This window comes from Herpailurus yagouaroundi, unplaced genomic scaffold (genome assembly GCF_014898765.1).
Source record: "Herpailurus yagouaroundi ecotype Mexico unplaced genomic scaffold, PumYag 29, whole genome shotgun sequence".
NCBI classification, from domain to species: domain Eukaryota; kingdom Metazoa; phylum Chordata; class Mammalia; order Carnivora; family Felidae; genus Herpailurus; species Herpailurus yagouaroundi.
The window spans coordinates 48,887,623-48,905,710 of record NW_024412377.1 but is presented as its reverse complement, the minus strand read 5'-3'; the positions used below and the strand labels follow the sequence as shown (position 1 = coordinate 48,905,710).

Here is an 18,088-nt window from a genome sequence, read left to right as displayed (position 1 = left end):
CCAAAAACCACCACCACCAACATTTTAGCTACCTTATATTAAGTGTTAGCTGACCTGCTATTTGTCATTTTCTCCTGGAAGTGCACCCAACACTTAATTCAGGCAAGGGTTGTCCCGTGAACAATGATTAATTTGGCAGATTTTCCCCTTGGCTTTACCTGGATACAACTGACCTGTAACACTGTGTTGGTTTAAGGTGTACATTGTGATGGCTGGACACATTGCCGATTTGACGACTGTGAAATGATTACTAGTTAATACATCTTTCACCTCATACAATTACCATTTTTTTGTGGGGAGATCATTTAAGATCTACTCTTGGTAGTTTTCAAGTGGACAACATAGCACTGTTAACTCTAGACACCAGGCTGTACGTTTCATCACAGCAGGTGGGTTTTTAAAGCTGCTACTCTATAGAGGTTAGAGTGGGAGAGAGCCAAAGCATAAGAGACTGTTAAAAACTGAGAACAAACTGAGGGTTGATGGGGGGTGGGAGGGAGGGGAGGGTGGGTGATGGGTATTGAGGGCATCTTTTGGCATGAGCACTGGGTGTTGTATGGAAACCAATTTGACAATAAATTTCATATATTAAAAAAAAAGAAAAAAAAAGAAAGCTGCTACTCTAGCCCCTTTCTTTTTGTTGGTTAAGTATTTATGCTCATTTTTGAAAAAAAAAAAAAAAAGAGAAAATGCAGATGCATTTTTTTTTAAAGGGAAGAAATTTATAATCCTACCACCCAGGGGTCATCACAGATACTCTTGTGGGGGTTTATCCTGCCTGGTTCTTCTATACATATAACATTTAAGTATATGTTTTTAAATGATGGGACATAAAATATCTACTCTTTTGTAATCTATTTTTAATCACTTAGCATATACTATCCACATCTTCCTATGTACAGAACAGAGTTTCTCTTTTTTTTTTTTAATTTTTTTTCAACGTTTTTATTTATTTATGGGACAGACAGAGACAGAGCATGAACGGGGGAGGGGCAGAGAGAGAGGGAGACACAGAATCGGAAACAGGCTCCAGGCTCCGAGCCATCAGCCCAGAGCCTGACGCGGGGCTCGAACTCACGGACCGCGAGATCGTGACCTGGCTGAAGTCGGACGCTTAACCGACTGCGCCACCCAGGCGCCCCAGAGTTTCTCTTTTAATGTTTGTCTTTGTCTTTGTTTTGGCCTGGAGGAATCTTTTGGTTTCCCCGCACCCTTTTCCAGGTGACCATCTTACTTCTCAAAATTATTTGATAAATGATTACCTACTAAAGTACTGGCTCTATCTATCTCTAAACCCATCTTCAGCAGGCTTTGTATTTTACTGGGGCTTAACTTTTTTTTTTAACATTTATTTATTTTTGAGAGACAAAGAGAGACAGAGCACAGGCAGGAGAGGGGCAGAGAGAGAGGGAGACACAGAATCCAGAGCAGGCTCCAGGCTCTGAACTGTCAGCACAGAGGGGCTCAAACTCACAAACTGTGAGATTATGACCTGAGCCGAAGTTGGATGCTTAACCAACTGAGCCACCCAGGTGCCCCTGGGGCTTTTAAACATTAGGTAACATTTCAAATCAAGAAAAGTCTCTAATAGGAGAACTTCAGACACTGATAGAAGGGGGAAGAGATGCTTTTGTTTGGGTCGGGGGAAGTCCTCTTGGTGCCCCTTGACTATAACACAAAGGGGCTAAATGTCAACAAGCATTTGGGTAGAAGCCAAGGATGGTAGGATTCAGCTGTACTCTGACCTTCAAAGTCTGCTGTGTGGCTGGACTGTGCACCCAGGCAAAGAGTGTAATAAAAGATGAATGACGCTAGAGGAGTAGGCATGGCTGAATTTTCTGGGGCCTCGTGGGTCACAGCTGGGAGCGAGAACTTGAAGTACAATGAGAAGCCACCTGTCAGTTTTAAGCAGGGGAGTAGCATGATCTGATTTTTAACTGTTTGAAGGTCCTCTGCTGTTACATAGAAAATCAGCTGTCATTTTATCCCCCAATGCTTTACCTACCAGTAAATTTCACCTTTAACAAGAATGGATAGGCAGTGACCCTCAAAGAAGCTGGGTTTGAGACATTTCTCTTAAATTGCACACAGGGAAAAGGCATTCTTGTTTTCTTTCCTGAAGACCCTGAAGCACGGGGAAAATCTCCCCACCATGGCCCACAGGAAGAGGGCAGTCGAAAGAAGCATTCTGGGAGTTCTCTCAGGGCCACTGACAAGTCCCGTGGGGTCTTTTTCTAGTTTGGACTGGACAGCCTTCCTGGCCTCATCTGCCTTCCCATGATTCTACACTGATATTTCCTGCTTAGAAATCAAATAGATGGACAGCATGAGAGTCGCGGCTGTGTTCAGCACTAGAAGATGCCTCTATAAATTAAAAAATGAGGTCAGAAGTGGCTCCTAAGCATATGTTACCAAAAATAAATCTCACCAACTAACAAAGAAGTAGCTGGAAAAAACAAAACCCTCATAACTTGTCTTCCTCCTTATACACTGTGACCTTGTCTGCTTAGTGACCCTATTTCTTCTTAACTTTCTGGATTCCATAATGAAGTTTCCTTTTCCCCTCTTCAAATTTGTGTTATGAAAAATACTGAACATATAAAATATTTGAAAGAACAATGCACATCCTTATACTCCTGACGTAGAATCACAATGACCTTTTCTTTTACTATTTCTGTTGTGACTCTATGTTTTACTGAATCGCTGAAAACAAGTTGAAGTCATTGCATTACTCAGCCTTAAATACCTCAGCATGCAACTCCTAAAACCAAGATTATCCTCCTGTGTAGCCTCAGTATTGTAAGCATCTACATTAAAAAACATTCTTGGGGCGCCTGGGTGGTTCAGTCGGTTAAGTGTCTGACTTTGGCTCAGGTCATGCCCTCATAGTTCGTGGGTTCGAGTCCTGTGTCAGGTTCTGTGCTGAAAGCTCAGAGCCTGTAGCTTGCTTCGGATTCTGTGTCTCCCTCCCTCTCTGCCCCTTCTCTACTCAACTGTCTCTCAAATACACATTGAAAAAAAAATTTTTTAAAGCACCCACACAAAAATAAAGGATACCATACAGATTCAGGATACATATTTAAAAAACTAGGGTCATATGATACACACACATCAGATCCACATACAACAGCATTAGATGCTACCTTTAGGCTTCATCTCTGGATGAAAAACTACGTACCAGTTTTAGCTGATCTCCTGAAGGGAACCATCAAACCAACCTCAAAACAATATTTTCTTAACATTCGAAGTTCTGAGGCGACCAAAAGGCAGTAGCACTAACACTAGTATTGTATGTTTTTGTCTTTGTCAAGTGAGCGTGGAGAATGAGCTGGGAACTGGAGGCTGAGGACCCCCAGGAACCCCCACTCTGATGTTCTGGTGGGAGGGTGCCGGAGGGAGGGTGGTTACAGGGCCTAACCAGAGAGTGCAGCATTCTAAACATTTCCTTATATGGACACACGTAGCCCGTTAGTGAAGTGTTTCCTGCATACTGATGTTAAGCCCCAAAGATACAGGGCCTGTGGAGCAGGTTAGGCTTCCCACACCCAGCTTTGTGCAGAAAGTACGAGCGGCAGCCTTCCAGCTTCTCGTCTGGGATTCCAGTGAACAGTGGAAAGTTCAACTGTGACATATTCCAACTGCTCTTGTGCCGTGGGGCCCTCACTTCCAGGAGTTCTTTGTAAACCTGCCTAAATAAATCCGTAATCTTATCTGATTCTGCGTGTCTGGGTCTGCATGTGTGTGTGGTCCTTCCCCACCAATCTGAGCCTCACTTGAACAATGCTATGTATCACCGTGTCTCACCTCAACTCTTTCCCCTGCCCCCTGAATTGTCAGGGGGAAAAATGATTATTATTCCGGACCAGAGCCATGTCTGGTCAGCTGGGAAAGATCTATAGCCAAGAAACTAGCTTAAAAAGTAGTTTTCCCTTCCCCTCAAGTGCACATCAACGTCTCCCAAGGCAGGCATTTCCTAAAAGGTGGGAATTGTAGAGGCAGGGAAGTGATATTTAACAATAGTGGGTCACAGAGGGAAACCTACTTTCCTCTCAGTTCCCTAGCAGTCTTTTTGACAACTTTGTAAGAAAGTCTCTCATTTAGATCCAGCATATCTCAAACCTCTCTAACATTTGCTAAACTCCATTTTTAACACGGCTGGCCCCGGGCTCAGACGTCTGGGCAGACGGCAGCTGGGATTACATTACTTTGTTGTATTTTGATTGAATTCATTATTCTGGTTGCTTTTTTTTCTTTCTTTATTTATTTTGCAAGAGAGAGAGAGAGAGAGATTGAGAGAGCGAGCATGTGCATGAGCGGGTGAGGAGCAGAGAGAGAGGGAGAGAATCCCAAGCTGTTAGCCCGGAGCCTGATGTGGGGCTTGAACTCGCAAACTGCAAGATCACTCTCTGAGCTGAAATCAGATGTCTGACGCTTAACTAATTGAGCCACCCAGGTGTCCCTCTGGTTGCTTTCCAATGATGGCAAGAGATAATGATTTTGTTTAATGGAAGTGATATACAGTTTCCTTTTAAAATAATTAAAACTTTTTTTAATGTTTATTTATTTTTGAAGGAGAGAGAGACAGAGCATGAGTGGGGGAGGAGCAGAGAGAGAGGGAGACACAGAATCTGAAGCAGGCTCCAGGCTCTGAGCTTTCAGCATAGAGCCTGATGCGGGACTTGAACCCACAAACCATGAGATCCTGACCTGAGCTGAAGTCAGATGCTTAACTGGCTGCACCACCCAGGTGCCCCACTTTAAAAATAAATTTAAGTTAAAAAGTAAGTTAATTTAAATAAAAATATGTTGTAAACAATACAACCAGTGGTCTGTAGATAGAGCAAGAAATGTGACAACACATCAGTGACTAGCCTCTGGAAGCACTAGTTAAGAAGACTCCTTCTAGATCAGGGGCTCTCCACCCTGGCGGCACACTGGAATCAGGTGTGGAGCTTTTGGCCTGGTATTTTAGCCAGGGCCACCTTGGGGCCGGGTGAAGTACCAGCATGGATGTTTAGGAGTTTTCTGAGCGACAGCAATGAGGGGCTGCGGCTGGGACCACTACACCACCTCCTGGACGTCTGCAGGTGTCTGCCCTCCAATAACACCCAGGAAAGCAAACTGCATTTTGACTCCCAAACCCTCAGCATCTAGGCCTTCCATCCACTGGGGTCTCCTCTTGGGAGAGTCATCAGTGCAAAACTGAAAAGCCAAGGCTCTGGTTTCTGGGCAATTACTGGCCCAGGCTGATGATACAAGTGCCACATGTTTCCAGGACTGAGGTGGCTTTGGATTAAGGTGACTGGCAGCCTCTCGCTCAAATGGAATGGCATCATCTTGGAAGATTTTAGAGAATAAAAAGGTATGTTTCTAATCCTCACCTAGAACTCAGCTGATATGTCCCTCCCCTCATCATATAGGACATAGTTGATAGGCCTGTATTGACGTGCTGAGGATACAAAAATGACCCTCAACCAGGAAATCTGTCCTGGCATCCCCTCCTCTCTGATTCCATTATTTTATACCCCTTTTCACTCTGTTGTTGTGGATCTTGGCTGGTGGTCTCCAAACCTTTTGGACCATAAGCTTCCATTTGTATAATTTTGAGCAAACGTCTCCACTGACATGTATTTATGTGATCAACTCTGGAACACTGTGTTAATAAACAGGAGGGCTTAGTTCCTTTCTCATTTTTTGAGTAAGTAAATAGTTAAAAGCTATGCGATCATTCTGCCTACCCCCTGAAGGGCTAACACTCCTCCGCTGCAGACTGAGGGTATTGACTGTGAACAGTGTCAGTAGGGAAGGGATTGTGTCCAATGATCTTGGAGTCCCACACACTGACCGCCTGGCCAATGGGGGGCTCTCAGTCAGGTCTGCAGACTCCCTGACTCTCAGCAGTCAGAACATGTTTGCTCCGTACCTCATATATCGATGAGGGTAGCAGGTTTGGTTTCCAGACTGGGATGTGTCTGAAAGGATGTAAAAATACTTAAAAACCAGAAAGCATGTAGAGGTACTATTGGGAGTCGAGGTGCCCTCTTTCCACAAAGCTTGACTCATTTTCAATCTGGAACACCACTGAGTTCTGGGTCTGGGTTGGAGGACATGCTGCTTGCAGAAGGGCCAAGGAGTGCTGCTCAGTGGTGCCTGGATGTAGGGACAGATCGTGACTCCTGAGTAGCCAGAGGGGTTGTTACTCAGGGTGATGGCAAAAAGAACTCTGGATCAAGAACAGGTGGGGATATGGAGCCAAGGTCTAAGATGGACAGTGAAGGGCAGGCATTTGCTTTTTTACTTCTCGTGTATCAGGATTGTGTACATCTGCTAAGTGTGTGAGGACCTCCTCTCCGGGGGGGGGGGGGGAACAAAAAGTGTTTAGTGCACTAAATTTGTACAATAACTTAGAACGTAAAGTAAAAAGTGGAAGATCGCCTGCCCCACCACACTCCATGCGGGTCACCACTCTTCTCAGCTTGGTGAGCATGACTTTTATAACTAAACAAAGTAAAAAAAAAAAAAAAAACAATGAAAAAATTTAATATTGATATGCTGGAACATACAAACATCTGCAAGGATATCCTTCAGAGCATGAACAGTGGCTCTCTTCGTGCAGCAATGTGGTTTTTGTTTTCTTCTTTCTGTTTCTCTGGGTTTTCTGGCAATGAATTTATTTAAGTTATGCAATAAGAAAAACAAAATTAAAGAGAAAGGACGATAAAGTGGAAGCAGGATCTAACGTGGGATCCTGACGTGGAGCTGGAACTAAAACCCAAACCAAAGCCAACAGCATCATCTGTGAGGCTTTGTAGAGCAGTCCTCTGTCCCTGAGCATGCTAACTGTAAGGATCCTGGGTTCTCACCCCAGCTCCTGCACTAGTTTAACCCTGGGAAAGTCATCTCCCTCTTGGGGCCTTGGCTTCCTATCTGCAAAATGTGGGATTGCACTAAATCAGTGTTTCTCAATAGGGGGAGGTTTTGTCCTCTCAAGGAATATGAGGCAGTATCTGGAGACCTTTTTGGTTGTCACAACTGGGAAGGGTGTTACTAGCATCTAGAGACAGGCTAGAGCCCAGAGGTGCCGCTCAACACCCTACAATGCATAGGACGGGCCCCTACAACAAAGGGTAATCCCAGTGGTGCTGAGATTGTGAAACCCACCCTGCATGGCACCCAGTTCTATGAGTTTGGGCCCAAGGCCTCCTGTAAGAGGAGCAATGACTGCCCAGACTCTGACTGTGGTCCACTCTGACTATAAGGAGGAAAGAAGAAATAAACAGAGCTCAAGGCAGGGAATACTCTTAAGTCCCAGACGATGGGAGGTCCTGCCATAAAAGGCAGAGAGGCAGACAGACAGGCTGTCTTCTTCCCAGGGACCAGGCTTTCCCTCTTTCACATGAACAAACAGGGCCCTCTTCTGGTGTGTGTCAGCATAATGAACAATGGGCTGATGGCTCAAACACCATACAAAATTTGAGAAAAAACTTGGTTACTATGGAATATTTCCTTAATGACAATCTTCTGATTTCCCAGGGTAGGTGACACTAGTTACTAGATACTAGGTAGGAGATACTAACAGAATTTCCTTTAAAAACATAACAGGACTGGGGTGCCTGGGTGGCTCAGTCAGGTGAGCGTCTGACTTCAGCTCAGGTCATGATCTCACGGTTTGTCAGTTCGAGCCCTGCATCAGGCTCTGTGCTGACAGCTCAGAGCCTGTAGTCTGCTTTGGAGTCTGTGTCTCCCTCTTTCTCTGCCCCTCCCCTGCTCGCATTCTGTCTTTCTCTGTCTCTCAAAAATAAATAAACATTAAAAAAATGAAAAAAAAATAACAGGACTTATAAATAGATGCCTAACGAATGCCGATTCATTTCAGGGTAGACTCAACAAATATTTCAGAGCCTGCCACCACTAGACCCTTTGTGGGCACTTGATCAATGACGCATGTGGCATTGCCGTTGCAGAGCAGGGAGAAGAAGGTCTTTTCAGTCAATGCTGCTGGGATAATCGGGAAGAAATGAAAATGGATTTCTACCTCCCACTAAACACACACATCAACTCCAAGTGAACAACAGACTTAATGGTCTGTTAAGCCTCAAAAGGCTAAAACTCTAAACTTTTAGAAGATAATACATCTTCATGATTGTAGAGTAGGAAAGATTTTTTTAAGACAAGTCACAAAAGCACCAAACACATGGGGGAAGAAATGGTAAATACACCAAGCCTTAAGAACTTCTGTTTACCAAAAGACAAGCCAAAGAAATGTATTTGCCATTTATGGGTCCACAATATATCAATAATAAGTACAAATAAATATGGAAAAGAGGGCTTAATTTAAAAACAGGCAAAAATATTGAACCGCCTTTTGCAAAAAAGGCTGTCCAAATGGCTCTACCTTATGGAAAGAGGCCCAGCATCAGTGGTCAGCAGGGAGATCAAAACCATCATGAGATACCATGATGGAACGGCTTTCATTGAAAAGACAAGACAACTCCAAATGCTCCTGAGGATGTCAAGAAATTAAAACTCTCCTACACTGCTGAATGAGTGAATAAACTCTCACAACCACTTTGTAAAACAGTTTGGCAGTAGCTCCTAAAACTAAACATTGATCTACACGTTGACCTAGCTACTCTACTACTAGTAAATTTACCTAATAAAAATGAGAGCACAGATCCACCAACAGAAATGTGCAAGAACGTTCATGGTGTCTTCATTTGTTACAGCATCATGCTGTAAACAACCCAAATGCCCACCCACAGTAACATGGATGATTCACTTTGTCTATATGGTGAGAATTCTGCATATTCTGTATGTTACTCCATGTATGTTAGACCTTAATTAAAAACACCAAGCAAGCAACCTGCTCCACAGGTGTAGGGGTTTCTATACTAATATTGCACCCTGAATTTGGAGAAATATTTATAAGCACCTAACTTAAAGAGAAAAGGTATACCTTTAGACAAGTAGTTAATCTTTTCAACTTATATCCCCTCTTCCTACACATTAATGATATATTAATAACCTGTTAGAAACAAAAACACAAGGCACAGAATGAAAGAAGGTATTTGCAGCATATATTTCAACATGGAACCCACAACCAGAAACTACAAATCTATCAGAAAAAGACAACACAAGATAAACAAGCAAAAGACTTCCTACTTTGTATTTTTCAATATTCTTCCAGTTTTTCTGTTATTATTAACCTACAACTATTAGGTACTATTTGTATTCTTTAAATTAATTTTTAGTTCAATAGTAATACTTGAAAATACTTTCCTTGCAAAACATTAGACCTTCCAGATAAAATTAAAGTCCCTGTTGACCTCTAATCCTAGTTTACTCCCTGATACATGGAGAAAATAGCTGAACTATCTGATATGCTTTTTTTCCCTAGATTTTTTTTTTCAATGCACTATATTTTGTGGGTTTTATTTTTTTGTTTATTTTAATTTTTTTTAAGCCAATGCAGGGCTTGAACTTACAACCCTGAAATCAAGACCTGAGCTGAGGTCAAGAGGCAGAAGCTTAACTGACTGAGCCACCCAGGCACCACCCTCTTTTTTGTTTATTTTATATATATGGCATCATAATATGTGTCTTGTGCTGGGACTTGCTTTTTCTCACTCAGCATTGTGTCTTTCAACATTTTCTATGTGGGTACATACACCTTATTCTTTGTAACTCTTCAGAGTCCTCCACAAGAAGAGAAGGTCCTCTGTGGATGGCCATTAAGGGCCCTCCCTTCCACCTTCCCTCCCTTTCTTTTTTTGATAATTGTTCTTTAATTAGAACAATTGATATGTCATTTAAATATTTATTTTATTTCAGTTCTGTAAACACAAAGGCTCCAGAAAGCTCATGCCTCATTCTAATCTCAGAAAGTACTATGTTGGCCTGGGGATTCCCCCAGTTGTCTAAGTAGAAAGCGTAGCACAGAGGTTTGTGGGGGCCCTGATTCTTGCTCTGTTGGCCTCCGCCAGGACTGGAGTCGGTGCTGGAAACCTGTGCTTTCCTTCTTTCACCTCTGCTGCTGATGTGCCATGAGACCTCAGGAGACCAGCTCCCCTCTCTGGTTCCCCACTTCCTGCCTCATGAATAGAGGAGTAGGGACATATACTGTTAAGGTCTCTCTCAGCTCTGAAGGTCTTTTATCCTGAGTATCCTCTTGTCTTCAGTGATATATGCAAGTGACCACCTTGGCACGGCTGCCTGAGAAAAATTTTCCCTGTCCTTATAGTCCCATCAATAGTCTGCTTCTTAGGGGAAACTTAATTGGTGCTCTCGGGTCACAACTCCTCATGAAAGAAGGTGCTAACAGGAGACACATAGGCCTGAGGCTTCAGGGGCCAGCCCTCCCCCACCTCCACCCCTCCTGGTGCCCCTGGAGCCTCTCCTCATCTTCCTGAAGCCTTGAACAGAACTGTGTTTCCTACTCATCCCTGTGACTTCTGAAGGCTAAGTTGCCATGGCAACACAGGCCACTGAACCGTGTTCAAAACCTGTTACCATAAAGAGGAACACTTAGCTGTCTCAAGAGTCTATTTAAAGGGGAACAGAGAGGCAATTACTCCTTATGGAGGGAGAGCAAAACCGTGTGCGTTTCTGAGCCTCTCCGCGGGGAAGGGTCTGAGAGAACAGATAGGACACGTCCTCGTTGTAGAGGTGGGGACCTCAGACGTGGAGTGAACTGGCTCGCTCTGGGTCACACGGGACTGTTAGAGGCAGGGATCACTAGGGTTCTTATTCCGAGCTTTTCATCTCACTCTACCCCTGTTATGTCTCCTCCCTAGTGCCTTCCTTTCCCTCCCCTCTCCATGTGCTTCTGCCTCCAGGACGAACCCTGAGCTGGGTAGCTGCAAACAGCTGCAGCATGTTTATGGCTGGTTCTTCTCCCAAGGCCCAAAGGGCCTTTCCCAAGAGTAAATCAGACCCTCTGCCTCACTCTCCATTTCACAACACTTCAACGAATTCCTACCCAGGACTGCCACCTGTTCCTCCCTCCTCTGCTCCTATCTTGTCCCCTGTGCCCCTCCATTCCAGCTCATTCCAGGTTTTTTTCTTTCTTACAAATATCAAGCTCTACCCTCTCTGAAATCAGCATATCCCTCCCGACCACCATCGCGCTATATCCCGGTTTCCCTTTTATGCCCTCACAGCATGTACCACCCTCTGCCTTCACAATCTTTGGATGGTCATAATCTGCCTCTCTTAATGAAGGCTATTCACCCACAACCTAGAACTGCAGTCAGCAATGAACGGGCTCTCCATACCCCTGTGCTGTATGAGTGCACAGAGGCTGAGAGATCTTCCCAGGCTGAGATGATGCATCCTCAGAGTGACACCCCTCTCCCTTTCCTTCCACTACTCCACTGCATCCGTGGCCCCGTGGCTGGAGGGCTGTGGACCCCACACACAGAGGAGCAGGTAGCACCGAGTGTTGGCGAGAATGGGAAGGAGGCAGGCAGCCTCTGTGACCAAGCCACAAGGGCCGGTGGGGACTGCCGAATGGTCAGGCAGCTAAAAGGTGCCCTGGGTCTGTGTGGTCCTGGGAAGTGGGAGTATGGGGAGGGGAGCCTATGCTCATCCTGCTAACTACCACCAGTTATTTAGTTCTTACTGTGTGCACTTTGCATGTTTTGTCTCCTCTCAGCCTCTAAACTACCCTGTGGGTTAGCGTGGCCGTCTCCCATCACACCAAAGGAAGAGAGCACTATGTGCTCTCCCCTCAGCCTGGACCACGATTCCTGGTTCTTCAGCAGGCCAATTCCTGACCATTCTCCTGGTCACCCCCTAAGGGAAGTCCTCCCTCTCTCCCCAAGACCACACCAGGTTCTGTTTTGTGTTCCCACAAAACCCTGCGCTCCTCCCTCCGAGCATTGCTGCAATGTATGCACAGCATTTCTGTGTGAATACATGGCTCAGTGTGAGTCTCCCTGCCACTGTCCAGGACACAGGGCAGGGGCTGACGATGACTCCACCCCCCAGTGCAGTGCCCGGCCTGTGGCGGCCAAGCAGTTGTTATTTGTTTAATGAATAGATGGAAAACTAAGCCTCGGATGAATTGCTGGGATCCTGCAGCTAGTGAAGGTGGCGCTGGGACAGGAATCCAGGTCTAACTCCAGGGCCTGCGTTCCTCCTAGGGTTCAAATGGTCAGAGCTGCCTGAGAGCGGAACAGATTTGTAACACATACCCCACCCCAGCATAGACAACACGAGTCTATGCTGCAGGGCCTGCTGAGCAGGATACCCTGGGGGGCCTCGAGTCTCTGGCTGGGCTGGGGGTCCCTTCCAGCCGGGAGACGCTCCAATTTCTTTGGGCTCAGGACTCACCAGAGCTTGCTCTATGAGCAGGCAGAACAGGATGGCATTGCCCACCTCCCTCAGGCTCTGGAACACATCTGTTTTGAGCTCTGCATACTCAATGATGTCCTTCAGCTGGTGGTGGAAGAACTCCAGGATCCCTGGGGAATGAAGGCAGACAGTTAGTGGGAAACTGACCCTGCTCAGGCAGGATGATGGGAAGGGCCAACAGAGCAACAGCCCAGACCTGAGTGGGACGGCGAAAAACCAAACCCCTATCTCTCTACATGTGGGCCAGGGGTGAGATTTCTTTCAGGGCTCAGTACTAAAGAAAACTCAGGAGGCTGGCTCAAATCTTTTTTGGAACAAAACAAACATACGCAAATACAGCATCCCTGAATCTCTCCCAGTCCCTCCAAAAAGTTGTCTGAATTCTTAATAACAGGAATTAACACTTATTTATAAGGGCAAGGTATTGTGCTAAGCACTTTATCTACAACATCTCATTTAATACAACAATACCATGAAGGGCACTATTACTTTTATTTTTAGATTATGGTCAGAGAGGGTAAGTGGCAGGCCCATAGTCACACAGCTAGTAAGTGGGGCACCTATGATTGAAAACCAGAGCTTCCGAGGGCAAGCCCTTTTCTTTTTCTTTTTCTTTTCTTTCTTTCTTTCTTTCTTTCTTTCTTTCTTTCTTTCTTTCTTTCTTTCTTTCTTTCTTTCGGTTTATTTATTTTTTGAGAGAGAGAGAGAGAGGAAATCTCAAGCTGACTCTACACTGTCAGAGCAGAGCCCAACGTGGGGCTCGAACTCAAGAACCATGAGATCATGACCTGAGCTGAAATCAAGAATCAGACGCTTAACCGACTGAGCCATGTAGGTGTCCCCAAGCCCTTTTCTACTCTGAATCACACACACTCAGCACCTGACAGCTTGGTTTTTAGGAAAAAACACCAGGTGCCAAACTCACAGTCTCCACCTTTCCCGATTCCCATTCCCCAGATTCAGTCCCTGTGCCATTCACTATTAGGGAAGGAAAGAATGATTTCTCTGCTCAGAGGCAGACTGGCAAAACTCCTGTTTCCTGACTCACCTTAGAAATGTCACTTGTATCACCACCTGCAGCACCTGCGTCCTCCAATGGGCAAATGGAGGAAGGGATCCTGGAGGTGCTGAGTTAGAAAAGACCTTTACAAGTAGGCTGTAAATGCTCTACAGCTGCTGTCCTCCCTAGCTCCCCAGCAGTCCTGTGGAGGCAGGCCCAATAGGCATCCTTTACCTTCACTGGGGAAGATGATGCTACTGCCCAGAGGGATTATAGATGCTTCAAGGCTATCTAGCTAATGGAGGAGGTAGGATGCTAACCCAGTGCTGGGCCAGCTTGTGGGCCTGTTAGAGAAGCAAACCTTTCCAGGTAGATGGCCAGGGCCCCTGACCACCACAGGGTGGGCCTGGATTACTCTCCCATCACTACCTCCTGCCCCTGGCTCCCCATCACCAACCTGGGGAGCCATACTCGTGTCGGGGCAAGCGGCATATCTTAGGCATCACCTCGATCAGTGTCTTCACGTACTGGAGAATGGTTCCTTGGAGCTGACAAAAGAGGGCAAAATGAGTGAATAATCCATCACTGCTGTCTATGTGTAACTCTGGACTAAATGCTGGGCTCCGGGGGTGTACAGGGTTCTGTTGTGGCCTGTGGGTAAGTGCTATGGACTGAATGTGTCTCCCCAAAGTTCCTATATTGAAACTCCATCCCCCAGTGTGATGGCGTGTGGCATTGGGGCCTTTGGGAGGTAATGAAGTCTTGGGAGTGGAGCTTCATGATGGGATTAGTGCCCTTATAAGAAGAGACAAGAGACAGGTGAGCTTGCTCTCTGTCATGTAGGGACACAATGAGAAGGCAGGCATCTGAACACTAGGAGGAGGGTCCTCGCTAGAACCCGCCCATGCTGGCACCCTGACCTTGGACTTCCAGCCTCCAGAACTGTGAAAAATCAACATTTGTTGTTTAAGCCACCCGGTCTGTGTTATTTTGTTATAGCAGTTGGAGCTGCCTAGGCCAGTAAGGCACTGCTCCCTGAGAGGAGGGAGTAGTTTCTCTCCTAAATGTGGGGGCACAGCCCTATTCTCTTTAATAACAAAAAACCGGCCTTTATGAGACAGAAAAGGGAGCTGTCTCATTAGTCCCTTGGGAATATACACTTCCAGGAGGGCAATTTCAAAGTATGGGCCTTTCCTGGGATTGAGGTGTTTATATGAGATCCAGATTAAGAGCTAAAATGGTATGGGCCAGGGAGCTGTAGAGACAGACACATTAGCTAATTTAAACACAGAAAATACATTGCACATTTATCCCTCCTATGTCCAAGGCAGACATCTTTAACCCATTATATTTTCCTGTTTAACTCTGGATTTAGTGTCACAATCTGTAACAACTCGTGGCTCTACACAGCTGTCAGCAGAGGAGCGGTGAGCAGGCGAATCCTGCTTCCTATTTCTGGCGTCGCTACTCATTACTTTAGCTACTTCTCTCTTGTCATCTCAAAATTTCAGGAAAATCTTGTTTAAGTGTTTCAGCTTTACTTCAGCGTGTCATGGGGAAGTAAATGGAGCTTTGGATGATCACATGAAATCGGATACAGAATTCCCTTTGAGGCTAGTGCAGTGTTGCAAGTGTTTAGCAAGAAATCCCAAGGGGAAGAAGCATGGTGATTGATTAGAGATGTGTGCCGTGAGCACAGGAGGGGAAAATGGCAGCACATGTGCCATGGAGTTTTCACGCTCAAGTTCAAAAACACTGCATAGGTGGAGAGTGTGAGCAGTAATTTGCAGGCCCTAAAGGTCAACATCAGGATTGCTGAGTTCATTTATCAAGTACAGTGAGTAAGCTCTGGGTCAGAAAGTGAGAGGGAAAGCCATGGCGTCAGAAGGTACACAGAAATGTTACAGAGTGCTACATAAGAGGAACCCAGGGATAAGGGCACAGGATTCCCCGGGGTGATTCCTACAGACAGAGCTGAAGGCGTGTACCAGGACTCATGGAGGCCCCTCCTTACCAAACTCTTGACGATCTTCAGCAGTTCCTCCATGACCACGGCGATGCCCTGGTAACCCAGGAGTCTACAGATGGTCTTGAAATGAGGGGGCCCGACAAAGTTCCTGTAGGAGCTGTAGATGTGGCTGTAGGCAATGTTGAGAGGCTGGAAAACAGAGGATGTGGCAGAGTAAGAGGCTAGGAAATAAAAGATGCTGGCATGAGTCCTGGAGAGAGATGTTTTGCTGCTGAAAGGGATGAAGACCTGACATTATCTGTGATCTCTCACTGAGGACCCCTGTGAATACGTCTGCAAGAAGATGGTCACGGAGAGACCACAGGGTGGCATGAAGGCCACTAGGTGAGCAGTGGTTCCCCAGCAGAAGTGGAGAAAGGACTTTCAGGTGAGAACCTTTTTTTACAGACGCTCCTGCCACTCACAAACCAGGAAGGACTCTGACAAACAGCCATGGGGTGGGGGTACAACAGATGGTTTTGTTTTTCTAGGGATATTTCTGGTCCTAGAAACTGGCTGGAAGAACTGTGTGGAAACTCAGTAGCATCTTCCTGTTGTTTTCTACTCTTTGTTGTCTCCATTTATAATGGGGTGGGGTCTCGGGAACAGACAATCCGGGGGTCAGGACACCTGTGTTGAATGCATGGGGATCACCTACCCTTTTTGGAACCTCAGTTTCTTCATCTACAAAATTAGAGTGTTGGATTAAATCAGTGGTTTCATAACTTTTCAAGTGGCAGTCCAAATGAAAAGTGTCACGGGGGCCAGTGTGTGAAACAGACCAACACAGAGTCGCTGTGTTTGGCTGCTGGGTGGGGGGCCCAGAGTCCTGGCCACCGACTGGCTGCCTCCGCCCTCTGGACTCCAAGTGACACCTTCACTGAATTAGTGCAATTTGTTTAAGATCTCTTTCTGTCTGGGAATGTGTGACCAAATATATATAGGGCTTCCAATTGGTCTCACTTGGTTGGTGAGACTGTAGAGTTATTGTTGACTTTGTTCTTGAAATGCCGCGACCTGTGGTACGCCTCATGGCAGGCTTTGTGAAGCCCTCCATGTGCATTCTTGATTAACCTTCACAACAAACATACAGTTCGTAGCCCCGTTTCACAGATGACGGGACTGAGGTTCAAGGGGATAAGGAGCTTGCTCAAGGTCACACGGTCCTGAGGTAACTGAGCTGTGACCCGAATCCAGATAGATCTGATTCCAAAGCCCATGTCCTTCACCTCTATATATTATCATGGACTTTGGAGGGGCTGAGTTCTATTAGAAACCATACCCAGTTTTTTAGAAAAGACATCATTTCAAAGCTTAGTTCTGAGTGTAGTCTCCTACCTGGAATTGTAAAAATCTAATACCCATGGAACATGCAATTATGTAAAGACCACATCTGATATTTTATTAGCGGAAATTCAACATTAGTTAGCTAATTAGAAATTCTACATGAATTAAATAGGAACTGTAGTGATGCTTCTGGAGGGCTGCGAGATTCTCAACTCCCTTTGGAGCCACTGAAGGAAGATTTAATTATGTTCAGCCCAGGCTCTACAGTAAGTATGTTCTACGATAAATGAATTCCAAACTTCACACAACAAGCATCACAATTATAGTACTCTCTAATAACAAAGATACATGAAGAACACCATTAGAGTACCCACTGATAATAAGAATTCGTGAGGAATGAGAACACCCCCGCATCCAGCAGGATGACTAATACAATAGCTCGTTCGGTAAGGTAATGCCGACATACGGTGAGGCTTGGAACGTGAGAAGGAGCAGCACTCTGTACCCAGCATGGATGTGCTGTCACAAATTCTACTGGAACCTGGGGGAGGGATATCTTTTATGTAGCTACTAGAGATTTCTAAAAGTTATGAGGCAGGAATGGTTTATGTAGGGAGGGAAATATAATTGATTGGAAAGCATGATGTTCACCAAAGTCAATGATCAATAAACACTGGAAGTATTCGTATGAATGGTTGAGAGTTGAGTTTGATTCAGTCAACCACAGAACCAGGTTGGGCCATATAGTTTTCTGTGTATGAAAGTAAAAACTATTTTAGTGACTCTGTAACAGGCCACTCTGTACAACAGGGCTGGGACAGGGTGAGGTGAGGGAGGCATTCATTCTCCTGAGTGAGTGCATCTTAGCTCTGGCCCTGTTATCAAAGTCCTATTCTGTATTCTCTTGTTTCCAGCCTAGGGATGAGGAGTATCCAGCAAACACCAAACAAACCATGGCTGACCTCTATTGAGGAGGGAGATTGATGAGAAAGGGGCAGGAGAGAATTATCTAGATGATGGAAATGCCCTACATGCTGCTTGGGTTGCTGACTACACAGATGTATACATTTGTGAAAACTCATGAAACTGTATGTACACTTATGGTCTGTGGATGTTATGGACTGAATGGTTGTATCCCCTCAAAATTCATATGAAATCCTACCTCCTGTTGTGATGGTGGGACCTTTGGGAGATAAAGTCATGAGGGTGGAATCCTCACGAATGGGATTAATGCTCTTGTAAGAAGACAAATGAGAGAGCTTGTTTTCTTTTCTTTTCTTCCTTTCTCTCTCTCTCTTCCTCCCTTCCTCCCACCCTCTCTCTCTTCCTCTTTCTTTCTTCCTTTTCTTTCTTTCTTCCTTTTCTTTCTTTCTTCCTTTTCTTTCTTTCTTCCTTTTCTTTCTTTCTTTCTTTCTTTCTTTCTTTCTTTCTTTCTTTCT

General features: G+C 45.3%; 1 protein-coding gene across 6 annotated transcripts in view; it reads right to left on the bottom strand.

Moving 5' to 3' along the window:
• The window catches only part of CYFIP2 (cytoplasmic FMR1 interacting protein 2), a 129,119-nt gene that overhangs the window by 24,329 nt on the left and 86,702 nt on the right, over nucleotides 1–18,088 (bottom strand). For all 6 annotated transcript variants that reach the window (XM_040443222.1, XM_040443238.1, XM_040443231.1 and 3 more), the window contains 3 exons: nucleotides 15,369–15,512; nucleotides 13,812–13,902; nucleotides 12,334–12,464 (listed from right to left, as the gene is read on the bottom strand). In XM_040443222.1, coding sequence (XP_040299156.1) covers nucleotides 12,334–12,464; nucleotides 13,812–13,902; nucleotides 15,369–15,512 — 366 coding nt within the window. The remainder of the gene's footprint in view (nucleotides 1–12,333; nucleotides 12,465–13,811; nucleotides 13,903–15,368; nucleotides 15,513–18,088) is intronic.